The sequence below is a fragment of the Apodemus sylvaticus genome, chromosome 7 (genome assembly GCF_947179515.1).
Source record: "Apodemus sylvaticus chromosome 7, mApoSyl1.1, whole genome shotgun sequence".
Classification (NCBI taxonomy): domain Eukaryota; kingdom Metazoa; phylum Chordata; class Mammalia; order Rodentia; family Muridae; genus Apodemus; species Apodemus sylvaticus.
In genome coordinates this window covers 106,442,795-106,458,541 of record NC_067478.1, presented here as the reverse complement: position 1 = coordinate 106,458,541, position 15,747 = coordinate 106,442,795, and the positions used below count along the sequence as shown (strand labels likewise).

Below are 15,747 nucleotides of genomic sequence, written 5' to 3'. Positions count from 1 at the left end.
ATGGCAAACATAGAGAACTTATTTAAGGATCCGTACCAGAAAGGGGATCAGATAAACGCCATGGTAGGAGAGGATGGAGGTGGGGGTGGGGTGTCTCAAGAGAAGCGCCCTGTGCTCATTTCTCTTTATGGAGAAAATGCAGATGGAACACATAGGCTGTCAGTGACCTTGCTCAGAAGATAGTAAAAATCAGTGATGGAGGACAGAGGAATTAGGGCTACACCTCTGAGGAGGCAAGGTAGAGGGACGTAGTTACCAACCAAAGGCAGGGGCTTCCCAGGGAGTACATAGGATGATTTAGGACATTGCTGTATGTTGAGTGATAAGAGAGATACTTAGGTTACCTCAAATGCACAGCGTACCTTGGCCACGACTGACAACTAGGCATATCATTGAAGTTTTTGCTAATATCTAAATAATCGCTTTCAAATACAGGGGCGCATGAGAGATGAAAAATAAAGTGAAATGTGCAAGTTTTATTGGGCAGCCAGAGTGAAATAAAACAATGGTTTTGGTTATTATGAAAACAATTAATGCAATTTCCAGAACAATTCTTATTAAAAGGGATTCTCATAATTAAGCGCAGAGGAAAACAGATGGACTGTTGTGGTTTAAATATGAAATGTGAGGTTTAGGCTTATATCTGAACACTTGGGGCTAAGCTGGTGGCACAATCTGAGGAGGTTTTGTGATCTTTACAAGGTCAAGCCTTTCTAGAGAAAGTGAACAACGAGGGGCAGGCCTTGATGGCTCTTTGGTTTTTTCTTTTGTTTTAAGGCAGGGTCTCTACTCATAGCCCTAGCTGGTCTGAAACTTATTATGGAGACCAGGCTGGTCTTGAACTCACAGAGATCTACCTGTCCCTGCCTCTAAAGTGCTGGGATTAAAGATGAGTGCCATAATACCTGGCAAGGCTTGGATTTTATGACTCCACTTCTTATTTATTGTCAGCTTTTGTGTGTGTGTGTGTGTGTGTGTGTGTGTGTGTGTGTGTGTGTGTGTGTGTGTGTTTCTTATTCGATATATTTTTATTTACATTTCAAATGATTTCTCCTTTTCTAGACCCCCCACTCCCCGAAAGTCCCGTAAGCCCCCTTCTCTTCCCCTGTCCTCCCACCCACCCCTTCCCACTTCCCCATTCTGGTTTTGCCGAATACTGCTTCACTGAGTCTTTCCAGAACCAGGGGCCACTCCTCCGTTCTTCTTGTACCTCATTTGATGTGTGGATTATGTTTTGGGTATTCCAGTTTTCTAGGTTAATAACCACTTATTAGTGAGTGCATACCATGATTCATCTTTTGAGACTGGGTTACCTCATTTAGTATGATGTTCTCTAGCTCCATCCATTTGCCTAAGAATTTCATGAATTCACTGTTCTAATGGCTGAATAGTACTCCATTGTGTATATATACCACATTTTTTTTGCATCCACTCTTCTGTTGAGGGATACCTGGGTTCTTTCCAGCTTCTGGCAATTATAAATAGGGCTGCTATGAACATAGTGGAACATGTATCCTTATTACATGCTGGGGAATCTTCTGGGTATATGCCCAGGAGTGGTATAGCAGGATCTTCTGGAAGTGAGGTGCCCAGTTTTCTGAGGAACAGCCAGACTGATTTCCAGAGTGGTTGTACCAATTTGCAACCCCACCAGCAGTGGAGGAGTGTTCCTCTTTCTCCACATCCTGGCCAACATCTGCTGTCTCCTGAATTTTTAATCTTAGCCATTCTGACTAGTGTAAGGTGAAATCTCAGGGTTGTTTTGATTTGCATTTCCCTAATGACTAATGAAGTTGAGCATTTTTTAAGATGCTTCTCCACCATCTGAAGTTCTTCAGGTGAAAATTCTTTGTTTAACTCTGTACTCCATTTTTTAATAGGGTTATTTGGTTTTCTGGAGTCTAACTTCTTGAGTTCTTTATATATCTTGGATATTAGCCCTCTATCTGATGTAGGGTTGGTGAAGATCTTTTCCCAATTTGTTGGTTGCCGATTTGTCCTCTTGATGGTGTCCTTTGATTTACAAAAACTTTGTAATTTTATGAGGTCCCATTTGTCAATTCTTGATCTTAGAGCATACCCTATTGGTGATCTGTTCAGAAACTTTCCCCCTGTACCAATGTCCTCAAGGGTCTTCCCCAGTTTCTTTTCTATTAGCTTCACAGTGTCTGGCTTTATGTGGAGGTCCTTGATCCATTTGGATTTGAGCTTAGTACAAGGAGACAAGGATGGATCAATTCCCATTCTTCTGTATGCTGACCTCCAGTTGAACCAGCACCATTTGTTTTAAAAGGCTATCTTTTTTCCATTGGATGTTTTCAGCCCCTTTGTCGAGGATCAAGTGGCCATAGGTGTGTGGGTTCATTTCTGGATCTTCAATCCTGTTCCATTAATCCAACTGCCTGTCACTGTACCAATACCATGCAGTTTTTAACACTATTGTTCTGCAGTATTGCTTGAGGTCAGGGATACTGATACCCCCAGAATTTCTTTTATTACTTGAGGTACTAGCTCGGGCAATTAGACAACATAAGAAGGTCAAAGGGATACAAATTGGAAAGGAAGAAGTCAAACTATCATTATTTGCAGATGATATGATAGTCTACCTAAGTGACCCAAAAAACTCCACTAGAGAACTCCTACAGCTGATAAACAACTTCAGCAAAGTGGCAGGTTATAAAATCAACTCAAGCAAATCAGTAGCCTTCCTATACTCAAAGGATAAGCAGGCTGAGAAAGAAATTAGGGAAATGACCCCCTTCACAATAGCCACAGACAGTATAAAGTACCTTGGGGTGACTCTTACCAAACATGTGAAAGATCTGTATGACAAGAACTTCAAGACTATGAAGAAGGAAATGGAAGAAGACCTCAAGAAATGGAAAAACCTCCCATGCTCATGGATCGGCAGGATTAATATAGTTAAAATGGCCATTTTGCCAAAAGCAATACACAGATTCAGTGCAATACCCATCAAAATCCCAACTCAATTCTTCACAGAGTTAGAAAGAGCAATCCTCAAATTCATCTGGAATAACAAAAAACCCAGGATAGCTAAAACTATTGTCAGCTTTTTTAATGTGGATGCAGTGTGACCAGTCAGCTCTTGCCCCTGCTGTCATGCCTTACATGCCTGCTGCCATGTCTTTCCTGCCACAATAGATTTTATCCACTGTAAGCATAAATTTTTTGCAACCTACTTTTAATAAGGGTTCAACCTTTCCTCTAGCCCCATAGAGGTAGTGGAAGAGAAAAGTTATTAGGATGTGGCAGAAGTGGAGCTGTTCAATAATAGTTCTTTAGGAGCGAGCCCAATCTTCTTTCTCAGCAGTTCAGTCCTGTAGCGAACACCAAACACAGCTCAGCAGCTGCAGACAAGTCCTCTAGGCTGATACCACACGTGAACTGGCAGCTACAGTCTAATTCTCTTGGCAGGCAGACACCAGGCACAAACCAGCAATTGTAGTTCAATCCTGAGGAAACCACCAAACTTACCAAATAGCCTTAGGCAAGGCCACTGATGTGACACAGAAACCTCACAAGCAGTTCTTGGGGGTAATTTCTTTCAATGATGGCATTATTAAAGTTGAGCTCACCAAGCTATGCAAGGTGAACCAAAACATATGTGTCCTTATAGAAGAATGGCAAGGCAGAGCAAAAACAAACCAATGTTCAGTGCTCATCCTCCACTGTCTGTGGGGTTATATTTATGAAAGAGTTTTCATCCCAGGTCCTGTTTGCTATATCAAAATATCCTTTCCCTCATGTGAAAACTTCAAGAAAACATTCTTTCATGTGTTTGCTTTAGCAATAATACATCCTTCACCTGTGTGCCCCAGCAAAATATCATTTGATATAACTAACTTTCCAAGGAAACTAGAAGTTTCTACTGCAATCCACTTGCTATAGGTAACGTCCCAAAGATCTATACATCAAAGGCTCATTCCCCAGAGTGGTGCTATTGGGAGATGCTACAATCTCTGAGATCAAGGGCCTAGTGGGATGTCCTTGGGTCTTTGGGAATATGTCATAGTAGGACAGATCTCAAGAGGAGGGTGGGTTTTATCTTTGCTCCATTCTAAGATATAATCTCTCATCTACTACTAGAACACTCTCTGCATGCCAAAGATATCTGCAGAGCCTCTGTTAAGGCCATCTGAACCCCCGAGACCGCAAGCTTAATATATCTATTCTTTATAAAGCTAGCCATCCCTGACATTTCATTGACATGACCAAAAGCTGAATAACACACCACTCATGGTATTGAGCAGAATGTTTACAAACTGAGTTTTGCTCCATTCATGAGAATTCAGGAAAAAAAACTATTTACTTAGGAATTTTTGCTAACTTGTATGAGGAAAAGAACCTTCAAAGTTGTATGCAGCTGTATTTATGACAAACTATTCTACATACTGCTAGAATAAAGAATACAAATAATATACTGTGTATGAAAAAGATGGAGCATTAGCCAGAGACCAAACATCCTTATTCCCACCAACATGTGTCAGAGAAACAATCATTTCCTATAACTTTAAGTATATAAAGCCTAAACTGAAGAGGAAAAAAAAGGTAAGCTGATAAAGTTTATCAGAGAAATCCCCAGATTCTGTCTTCAGTAGAGGTTTGCTCCTGAAAGGCTTTCAAAATTAAGAACCTCCTATAAAATAGGCTAATAAAGTATTTTTCACTTGGGTTTATCCAGAAGTCACTATATATATATTTATGTAAGGTGTTTGAACATGTAGAAGCAAGGTTTGTCCTGCAGAGCATGGACTAATGATGAGTTAACAGAACTTATTCTGCACTCTCTTGTTGTCATTAATTCTTTTCATCTGGCACCAGGAAGTAACTTTTCATGTTTGTTTGCTTTTGGGAAGAAACATCTTTCTATGTAGTCAAAGTTTGTCCTCCCCCAGCCTCACCTCCTACCTCACCTCCTACGTACTCCGTATACTGGGTTTACAGGGATGAGCTACCACCTGGCAGAGAACTACGAAATATTTATAATGACAACTTAGGAAATAAAGTTACTGTGCACTTGTAGCCAGAAAAAAACAAACACGGTAGAGGTCATAAGTGCTTAAGGAATTACAATATAAGTCTAGGTGCTTTCCTCAGAATCTTCACCTCCACATTGCAACATGACCTCCATATGGTTAAGGTAAAAAATTTTTTTCACCTAGAAAAGTATGTAACCTGTAACATTCTTTCCCTCCCTTCCCCTTTTTGATGCTTTAAAGGTTGCATAACAACTAATCCACAGTTTTGAAAAGGCCTCAGGGAGAGGAAGCACACTGTCGTACTGTACAGAGGACACTTCCCAAGCACTCAGTGATTTGCTGAAATTGAGGAAGTAAGCACACAGACCTGCCATGAGCAGAAGTGCTTCCTGTCTGTGTCAGTCTCAGTCTCAGATGCTGTGCACATGAAATTTCAGAGGCGCTACCTTCACAAAGAATGGCTATCTGGAAACCCATTGCTACCCAAGGGCTACATTTTTAGATTTGATATGTACGAAAGCAATACTTTAGGGGTAAACCAATGAAACCACAAAGAAATACTATTTCCTATCAACTGGTGACTACAAGCACAATCCAAAGTTAGAGATAAGAGCATAATTCAGCGGTAAAGCGCTTGCCTAGCACATGTGAGACTCTGGATTTGATCCCTAACAATAGAAAATAAAGGCTAGAACTTATAAACAAGTTCTGTTGAGAAGATGTAGAAGCTGGACCCTTTGTGCCCATGATGGGGGAGGGACGGATAATGATACAGATACCCTAGAAACAGTGTGGGTTTTCCTTTAGCACTTGAGCACAGGAAGGAGCTACTGAAAGTGTAACTCACTGACAGAGCACCGCTCTAGCGTGTGTGGTGCCAGGGTTCCATTTCCAACAATGGGTAAAAGTTTTACACACGCAATTACCATATAACTAGTATTTCCTCTTCAAAGCATATATCCAGGGAAACTAAAAGCATACATTCACACCAAAACATGTGCACAAATGGTCATAGCATATTATTCATGTTATCAAAAGTGGAAGTCAATCAAATGCATACCAAATGATAAATATGTAGACAAAATAGACATCCCAACAATGGAATGTCATTCCACTCCAAAACGATTAAAGTACTTCTACATCCTGATAAAATTTGTACTTCTACAACACTGATAAAATTTGGTCGGTGAAAGGGCCCAGTGGGTAAGGGTACCTTTTGCCAAGCTCATAGGTTCACATATTTGAATACCTGATCCCCAATTAGTGGCACTGTTTGGGAAAGTTATGTATGCTTCAGGAGGAAGTTTGTCGTTGTAAATAGGTTTTGAGGGTTTATAGCCTCCCCTCACTTCCTGTTCTCTCTCTCTCTCTCTCTCTCTCTCTCTCTCTCTCTCTCTCTCTCTCTCTCTCTCTCTCTCTCCCTTCTCTCTCTCCCCTGTCTCCTCTCCCCTGTCCCCTGTCCCCTGTTCCCTCTCCCCTGTCCTCTCTCCCAAGTTTCCTCCCCCTTTCCCTTCCCCCTCTCCCTCCCCCTTCCCCCTCCCCTCCTGTGCAGAGGAAATGTGATTATCCAGCTTCCTACTCCCTCAATCATGCCTGCCTTTGCCACCATGGTGGACTGGATCTCCTCTGGAACCATAAGCCACAGCAATTCTTGTCTCCTCTACGTTGTTTTTAGCCATGGTGTTTTATTACAGCAACAGAAAAGTACCTAGCAGAGCTGTGAGTGTGATTCCCAGACCCACATGATAGAAAGAGCACACTTATTCCTGAAAGTTGTCTTCGGACCCCCCCCCCCACACACACACACATATACACACAAAGAAATGTAAATGATAAAAGCCAAATGAAAGACCCATAGAAACACAAAATTTTCACCATAGTCCATCCCAAAGACACAAAAGGCGAAGGGTGGCTGCCAGAAAATGCTGACTATGGGCGGTGGTGGTGAAGAGTGAGTGCTAAAGGCAGAAGGATTTCTTTTTGTTGTGAGGAAAATATGCTGGAATCAGATAGCGTTTATTATAAATAATACGGACAGGATCCAGAATCACTAGCAGACAACCCCATGAGTGTGTCTCAGAAAATTTCTAGACTGGGTTAACTGGTGTGGGAAAACGCACCCCAACTGTGGATGACACGAGTCCATGGGCTGGGGTCCTGGGCTGAAAAAAACGAAGAAGGCAGCACAGTGAGAGCCAACATTTACTCTCTCTCCTTCTCAACTGTGGATACGACTTAGGCGGGTACCTTATGCTCCCACCAGCACGACATTCATCATGAGGGACATCATCTTCAAACTGTGAGGCAAAACAAACCCTTTCTTTCCTAAGTTGTTTTGCTCAGATATTTTGTCCCACAGTGAAAAAAAAAAAAAACAAATGGTGTTATTTTTAAAATTTTTTTTACCACTTAGAATTTTCAAAAGGGTTTGTACTTCATAAACATATATTCGTATATATAAATCATACCACAATTTTTAAAGTAGTATAAGTTTTTCTCAATGTAAAATATTTCTTTTGTTTGTTTCTGCTATGGAGCATATATATATATATATATATATATATATATATATATATATGACAACATTTTTTAGGAAATTGATTTTGAAATTGTCTCATCAATAAAATTTTCTTCACTATTAGCAGAAAGTAATTGAGTCCTTAGGGTTGCTGCCCTCAGAAGGGGCACATCCAGTTCTCCAAGTTCACTTCTTGTTGCTTCAACAGCAAGCCCAGCTCCTGAACCCCTGTTGCTTCCCACCTCACGACCTGGCCTCTCCTTCTCGCCTGACTCCCACTGTACCATCGGATATGTTGAGCAGGTGGTCGATCCATGCTCTCGAATTTTCGAAGTCTGAGATAGAGAAGCCTGTATTCTTTACGAAGTACCTAAGACAAGATTTTTATTATAGAGGAAAAAGAAAGTGGAAGACATCTCTATACTCTGAGCCCAAATCTATTGCTCCATGCTAATGATTAATCCCGCTGACTCAGTTAGACTTTCATGGTGGTTTGGAAAAGCAATGCTGGATTCTACTCTGTGTTCTTCCAAGTATGTGACAGAAAAAAGAGGAGGGGTGGAATATGTAAATTGGACCTAATATTTGTTTTTTGGTTTGGTTTGGCTTTTTTGTGGTTTTTTTTCTCCAATAATTTACATTCTTGAAACCCTGTCTCAGAAAAAAAAATTACATTCTTATTCACTTTATATACTGATCACAGTCCCCTCCTTTCTTACCTCCCAGACCCACTCTTATGAATCTCTCCTCCATTGATCCTCCTCTTCTCCTTAGAGAAGGAGAGAGTCCCGCCTTGGGTATCATCCCACCGTCCGTCATCCAGTCCCGGCAGGACTAAACACAACCTCTCCCACTGAGTCCCAACCAGGCAGTCCAGGTAGGGGGAAGGGGATCCAATGTCAGGGGACAGAGACAGAGACAGCCCGTGCTTCACTTGAAGAAGCATGTCTCCAACATGAAGAACAAGCTGCACATTTGTGATAAATGTACAGGGGGCCTAGGTCCAGCCCCTGCATGCTCCCCGTTTAGTGGCCCAGTCTCTGTGAGCTCCCATGGGCCTGGGTTAGCTGGCTCTGTGGGCCTTCTTGGGGTTGGACCTAATATTTGTCATAACCATTCAAAGTTTTGAGTCGTGTCACTAAATCGGCTTCATAGCTATTAGGATTAAGGTCTTGAAAGAAAATGGCCCTTCTGTTTACCTATTCGGTCTAGTTGTCTGGTTTGGAAGTTTCAGGTCTAGCTTGGAATAGCAATGATACATGACTTTACAGGAGGCAGCATGTTCACATATAGAACCATGCTAGTGAGTGTTGAAGAGAGAGAGAGCGTAGGACTGCTTGTCACCAGACTGAAGAGCTGAATCTGACATGTGACATATGAAGTGTTTTAGTTTCCTCTGTGCCCTGACATCACATATAGTACCGAATCATTCAAACCCAATGGGATTTTACCAGCATGCAAATGGCCCTGTAACGTCTGAATTATACATTTGCAACTGTTTAGTGAAAAGGCATATTTATTATTCTTTCATACTACTCAGACTTTGAAGGAGGGGAAAAAAAACAACCAAAATAAAATGTAGTATTTGAAAGAAAAATGTGACCAATAAAGGATAAAATTGAAGAAACGGCCTTTTGAGAGATGGGATTCGGTTACATATGTATGACACTCCTGTTATGAGGAACTGTGTCCTTCTCTCTCCCCTACCCTCCCGTACTGAGGTTTTGGTAAATGATTTCAATAAGACACCAACTTCCACTCTCTAGACCCCATGCAGGGTGGCTCAAAACCCCTGCAACAAAAGCTCTAGGGGAGTACAGCATCCCTGCTCTCTGAAGATGTTTATTCTCAAATGTACATGTATACAAACACACACACACAGAGAGAGTTTTAAAAAAAAAAAAGAGAAGACTACTTGATCAGGGTCATTTTTCTGTATTTCTATTTTTATTGAAACGAAGTAAGAATTTAATGATCAAAATTAGTATATGTAAAAGGATGCAGAGTATTCCTTCCTCAGACATCTGACTTACGTACTCATATTGTTTAAAGCCCATGAGCACTGTAATAAACAAGGTAAGAATGTCTTGTAAAGCATTAACTGTTGGAAATTGGGCTAGTATATTCTTAATATGAGAGATTGTGTTAGGCTTCAAATGGTGTGATTTGAGAAGATTGGTTAGATTTTTCATGAAGGTAGGCTGATCTCATTGATCCCTGTCCACTACAAGTAAGAGGCCCCCTATACCCCCCCCAAAAAAAAACCAAGAAGGAATAAATCCTAAGGGACTCATTGCCAGGCTTTGCTGTCGAATAGATCTGAACCAAACCAAATTGCTACGTGATCTTTGAAGGTCACCCAAGAGATCACCTTGAAGACAAACAGGACAGGGTAATGCCTAAAGATGTTAACCTATGTTACCTCCTCCTCTAGCACACACACACACACACACACACACACAAACACACAAAGACCATGCATTTACAAGTCACCATTCAAGACTCTCTTTAGCAAAGAAAGGCCAGCATGCTTAATTTCTCCTGTATTAAAGATAATTCTTTTCCTCCCAACTGAGCATGAGAAAGCAGACGTTAAATTTGTTTTTATTTTGTGTCTTTCTAAAGGTATAGCTTGACAGAAAATAAGAACCTACTAAGAATTAAGCATTTAGCTAGATAAATTCATTTATTAAAGATTTTGAAGTTTATAGCCTAAAGATAGTAATTAAATGGATAGTATGAGCTATGTAGCAATTTCTCTGGATATTTAGGTTATTTTCATATTTTTCTGCAAGCAGTACTATGCTCAATATTCTTAGCAGTAATCAACATTCAGAGGAAACACCAGAAGCATCCGGCAATCCAGGACCTGTTTTGAAGCACTTTTGCAGCTGGGGTTTCTTTCTTGTCTGGATGTAAAAACCCTTTTCTATCTTCTCAAACACGATGACCTGGGAGGAAAGAAAACTGGCAGTGAGAATCGCCAATCAACTGTACAGGATGAAGAAAGCCCTGGATCCGGAGGACGAAGCTCCACCTAACAGTTTGTGACACCTTGAGGCAGGGTTGGGTAACTCACCTCGTTGTCTTCTGGATGAAGCCAGGGACCAGGAAGGTACAGTGTGCTCTGAGGTCCAATATCCCAATATCTCCCAAGATTACGTCCATTGATGAACACAAACCCATAATGCCAGTTCTGAAAGGCATGGGGGAGCGGGAAGGGTTGAGACATGGGAACATAGAGTGAGAGCAGAGCATTGTAGAGCAAGAGCGAAAACCAGAGGGAGATTAAGGATCCCAGTGATGCTGAGTCAGAAAACAACTTACAAGGCAAAGCATCAAGAACGTCTCACACAGTCTGAGAATAAGAAGGAAGACAACGGAGCCAATCCTTGCCTGGAGATGCAGAGTCCTACTGACTGACGTGTGCTACATTTTTAATATATTCTTTTTTTTAAAAAAAAAATAAAGATTTATTTATTTATTATTATCTGCAAGTACACTGTAGCTGTCCTTAGACACAGCAGAAGAGGGCGTCAGATCTCATTATGGATGGTTGTGAGCCACCATGTATGTGGTTGCTGGGATTTGAACTCAGGAACTCTGGAAGAGGAGTCAGTGCTCTGAACCACTGAGTCATCTCTCCAGGCGTGTGTGTTACATTTTAAAAGCAGGGATTTTAGTTTCCCAAATAAGAACAAGGTAAATAGATGAACAGTATTACTCACAATGATAGGCAAAACTACATGGCCTTTTTAATTATATTCTTTTTTTTTTTCTGAACTTGAGTTTATTTTTTTTTAATGCCTGAACTTTTACATTTTTTATTCGATATATTTTTTATTTACATTTCAAATGATTTCCCCTTTTCTAACCCCCCACTCCCCGAAAGTCCCACAAGCCCCCTTCTCTCCCCCTGTCCTCCCACCCACCTTTTCCCACTTCCCCGTTCTGGTTTTGCCAAATACTGCTTCACTGAGTTTCCAGAACAGGGGGCCACTCTTCCTTTCTTCTTGTACCTCATTTGATGTGTGGATTATTTATTTGTATAGGTCTGAGTACTTTGCCTCAGTGTTTGTGTCTGTCCCCTGCATGCCTGGTTCTAGATGAGGCCAGAAGAACGCATCAGATCATTTGGTACTGGAGTAGACAGTTGTGAGCTACTATATGAGGACTAAAATTGAACCCAGATCCTCTGGAAGAGCACCCATTGCTTTTAACAGCTACACCATCACTCCGGGCTAAACATAAACTCTTATAATCTACTGACTACATCAAATGGTTATAGAAAAAATATTTAGAGCAGAAAAACGAAAAGATAAGGAGACATCTTACTCTGGGGGAGCTGCTGAGAACCTAAAAGGGTATTTCTTGGCCTCCCAAAGGGTAAAGATACAGCTGTGGAGGAAACTCATCAGACAGTGTGCCCTCTGGGTTTGGACTCTAAGGGACTATAGCCTTAAACAGGGTGAGATAAAAATAATTCATTCACAAGAAGCATTAATATGCTAGCAGCTAAGTGACAGTGCACTTAGGAGCAAAGTTCTATGTGATTCCAATGTTGTATTCATTGCAAAGCCTTTATAAAACCAGCTGAAAGACTGGTTTACTTAAACAAGGACAAACAAGATAATCAAAGCTTTGGTAAACCCAAGAAGCCAAGCCACTAATGAATGCTCCCATATAGGGTCTAACATATATAAATTAGTTATTTAATTAAAATGCATATAAAAATACTAAGTTGTCATTCCCTGAGATTATATACATACAAATAATATATAGACTGAGCGGGTTACATTTATGAATGTATGACTATATGAATATATATATTCAATAGTTAAAAAGAAGGCATGAATTTCAGAGAAAACAAGAGAATGTGTGGGAGTAGATGGAGGGAGGAAATGGAGGGAGGAAACATATATAACACTGGAATCATGTAATTATATAATAATTTTAGAATATTGTTTTTCAAAGGTTAAAGTCTGCTGCTGCTGGTGTTGATACCGATGGTGGTCCTCTTAAACATGATGGTGGTTTCTCAACAATTAGCCCTTTGGGATTAACCAAGCCCTTTGGGATTGGTTACCATGCTTAAGGGCAGTTGCTAAAGCTAGCTTCACTATTTATTGGGTACCTAAATACTGATTACAGAGCAGGCATGGGTGGTCTGAACCCCATATTAGGTCTCTAGTGTCCTGGAAATAAAGCTCTCTCTGACGAGTAAGAGAATATAGATTACAGCACTATTGTTGGTCAACAGACTCATGACCCATCCCATTTTGCTTTAAAATCTTGCCAGAACCTTAATCAAGTCACTCTGTTCCATATTTCTCAAGAGCCTCTAATGTGTGATTGCTCAGAGCTAATAACTAGCTCTGTCAAGCAGAAAGAAAAAGAAAAAAGTCCAGACTGAGCGCTGGCCAAGTGAGGAAAAGAATATAATTTGTAGATGAAGCAAGTGTCTGATAGTCTCAGGCTGGTTGTGCTGCAGTCTCCTTCCTTGAGACCACTGGGGCCAAAGGTCTTTGATACAAAAGTCTGAGAAACTAATCCTGATTCAAAAATAGGAAGAAAAAAAGGAGAGAGAGCATTACCTTTATTTTATAGGTTCAAGATATGCCTGCTCAGTTTTTATGCACATGGAACAATTTAGAAAGAGAGAGCTCTTTTAAACACAAACAAAAAAGAAATTTAACCCAGAAAGAGGACCCCCAGGCTGCTTCAGGCAGTACATGCCTCTAAAGAAATGCCAGTCTGTACTGCAGAGAGCACTGGAGGAAAAACTCAGACACTGTAAAGTAAAACTCCAGATAACACTGCAGCTAAGTGTGTGGTCTTCTCTGAACAGATTCTCTGCCTGCCCTTGATTCCCTTCCTGCCTCTACACAAATCATTCCCTCCTCTGAGGAAGACATTTATTTTTTTCTTTTCGTTCTTTTTAATTCACTTTACATCCCACTCACTGATCCTATCTTGGTCACCTCCTCCCACAACCTGTCCCTTACCCCCCCCTCCATCTCCCCTGAGAGGTTGGGGCTCCACGGTGTGTCTGCCCACTCTGGCATATCAAGTGTCTGTGGGCAACCTCTCCCACAGAGAGCAGACAAGGCAGTCCAGCTAGAACAACATATCCCACAGACAGGTAGCAGCTTTTCAGACAGCCCCTGCTCCAGTTGTTCAGGACCCACATGAAGACCAAGCTGCACATCTGCAACCTATGTTTGGGGAGGCCAAGGTCCAGTCAGTGTATGCTCTTGGGTTGATAGTTCAGCCTCTAAGATCCCCAAGGGTCTAGGGACTCTGAGACATTTCAAAACAAAACAACAGGCATTCAGACATTTTCTAACTTTGTGGGCAAAGCCCTTCCCAGGTCAGGCTGAGGAAGTTAACAAAGACTTCCAATGGCCCAAGTATTAGTGTTTTTGAATGATTAGTTAGTATATACAGAAACTGTTAATTATAGCTTCCCAGATTATTGTAGCCTGAGACGGTTGTCCCATAGAGAACCCTTCTACGAAGATTATTCAAGCCTGCCTCTTTGTTCAGCTGTGTGCCACAAACCTGCTTTCTTAATTACTGTTCTATTGCTACTAAGAGACACCATGGACCAAGACAGTTTAGAGAAGAAAGCATTCACTTGGAGGCTTGCTTACAGTTGCAGAAGGTTAGCCACAAATGACATGGCTAGGAGCAGACAACGGCAGGCATGGTCCTGGAGCAGTAGTAGAGAGAAAAGGAGACTGGGCATGGTGCACTTGGCTTTAGAAACCTCAAATCGCATCCACAGTGGCAAACCTTCCCCAACAGGCTATACATCCTACTCATTCCCTAACAACGCCACTAACCGGAGACCAAGCATTCAAACACATGGGCCAATCATGACTATTCTCATCCAAACCACCATGCCCATCTCTGCATGTAGCTGTATACAATAAACCTATCTCCTCAACTTCAATGAATAAAATAAAGCAGATTGTCCAAGTTGTTTTTGCTGGCATGTTTTCATCTGAGCACATGTGACCCACCTGACCCCAGCTTTTCTGTCCCTGTGTCTGTCCTTCATTCATTCCTTCATCATCCTAGTCGTGTTTCCAGAACAAAACCGTGCAGGACATGGCGATATACTGCCAGAAGAATAGCATTCAACTAAGAACTGTACTCTTATCCGGAAGAGCAGGACCAGCCATGGCATGCTGCCTGAAGAGGGCTTCCAAGTAGATTGTAAAGTCATGTCAACTACCCCAGGAGGATTCAAATATTTTAATGTTCATGGATTCCTTGGCTTGGGAGGGGAAATAGAAGCCTTCCTTGACAGGGCAGAAAAAAAATTATTCAAAGATGTTTAGAAGAAATTATCTCTAAGTTTGGGCTATACCAGTCTATCCATAGTAACGATGGGCCCACTTTTACTTCAAGGACAGAAGATAGCATTTCTGAGAAGCTGGCAACACATTGAACAAAGCACCATGAACACTCTAACCATCGCATGTCAATCACACTTAAGGTCACCTCAGCCAAACTCTGTCAGAAAGCTACTTTCACCCATAACTCACATGGGGGGAGGGGCTACTAAAGAAACCAAGATCCCCTCTATGGAAAAACCCATCCTGAGAGGTTCCAACAGACTCTTGCAGAAATTGAACTGCCAATAATCACATAACCCATCTAAGGCAAGCAATGCCCACCCTTGTCAATATAGAGACCGAAAAGTATATTCTGATTCAGGGATAAGATTGCATCCCATCAACCAGAAGCATACACATTTCAAAACCTAGGAATCACGATCCATTTAGGAATGGTGTGGTGGTTTGAATAAGAACTGCCCCCTTTAAAGGGGACTCACGTGGTACTGTAGAAGCTTGACACCCCCAGAGATGGCGGATGCTAGAGGAGTTAGGTGGGGGTTGGTGGGTAGGGGAAATGCCCTCTTAGAGACAAAGGAGGAATGGGGGAATGAAGGGGGACAACATTTGAAATATAAATAAATAATTAATAATAATAATAAAAGAACTGCCCCCTTTCTCCATATCCTCACCAGCATCTGCAGTCACCTGAGTTTTTAATCTTGGCCATTCTGACTGGTGTGAGGTGGAATCTCAGGGTTGTTTTGATTTGCATTTCCCTAAGGTTGTTGAAGACTGGATAGATGTCCCAGTGTAAAGGAATCAGAGGCAGGGAGGAGGGAATGGGTGGGTGGGTGGACGAGCACCCTCATAGAAGCAGGAGGAA

General features: G+C 41.5%; 1 protein-coding gene across 1 annotated transcript in view; it reads right to left on the bottom strand.

Moving 5' to 3' along the window:
• Nucleotides 1-10,343: 10,343 nt before the first annotated feature.
• The window catches only part of Glb1l3 (galactosidase beta 1 like 3), a 42,435-nt gene continuing 37,031 nt past the window's right edge, over nt 10,344-15,747 (bottom strand). Inside the window, exons 19-20 of the mRNA XM_052189670.1 lie at nt 10,598-10,714; nt 10,344-10,469 (exon numbers count right to left, since the gene is read on the bottom strand). Coding sequence (XP_052045630.1) covers nt 10,344-10,469; nt 10,598-10,714 — 243 coding nt within the window. The remainder of the gene's footprint in view (nt 10,470-10,597; nt 10,715-15,747) is intronic.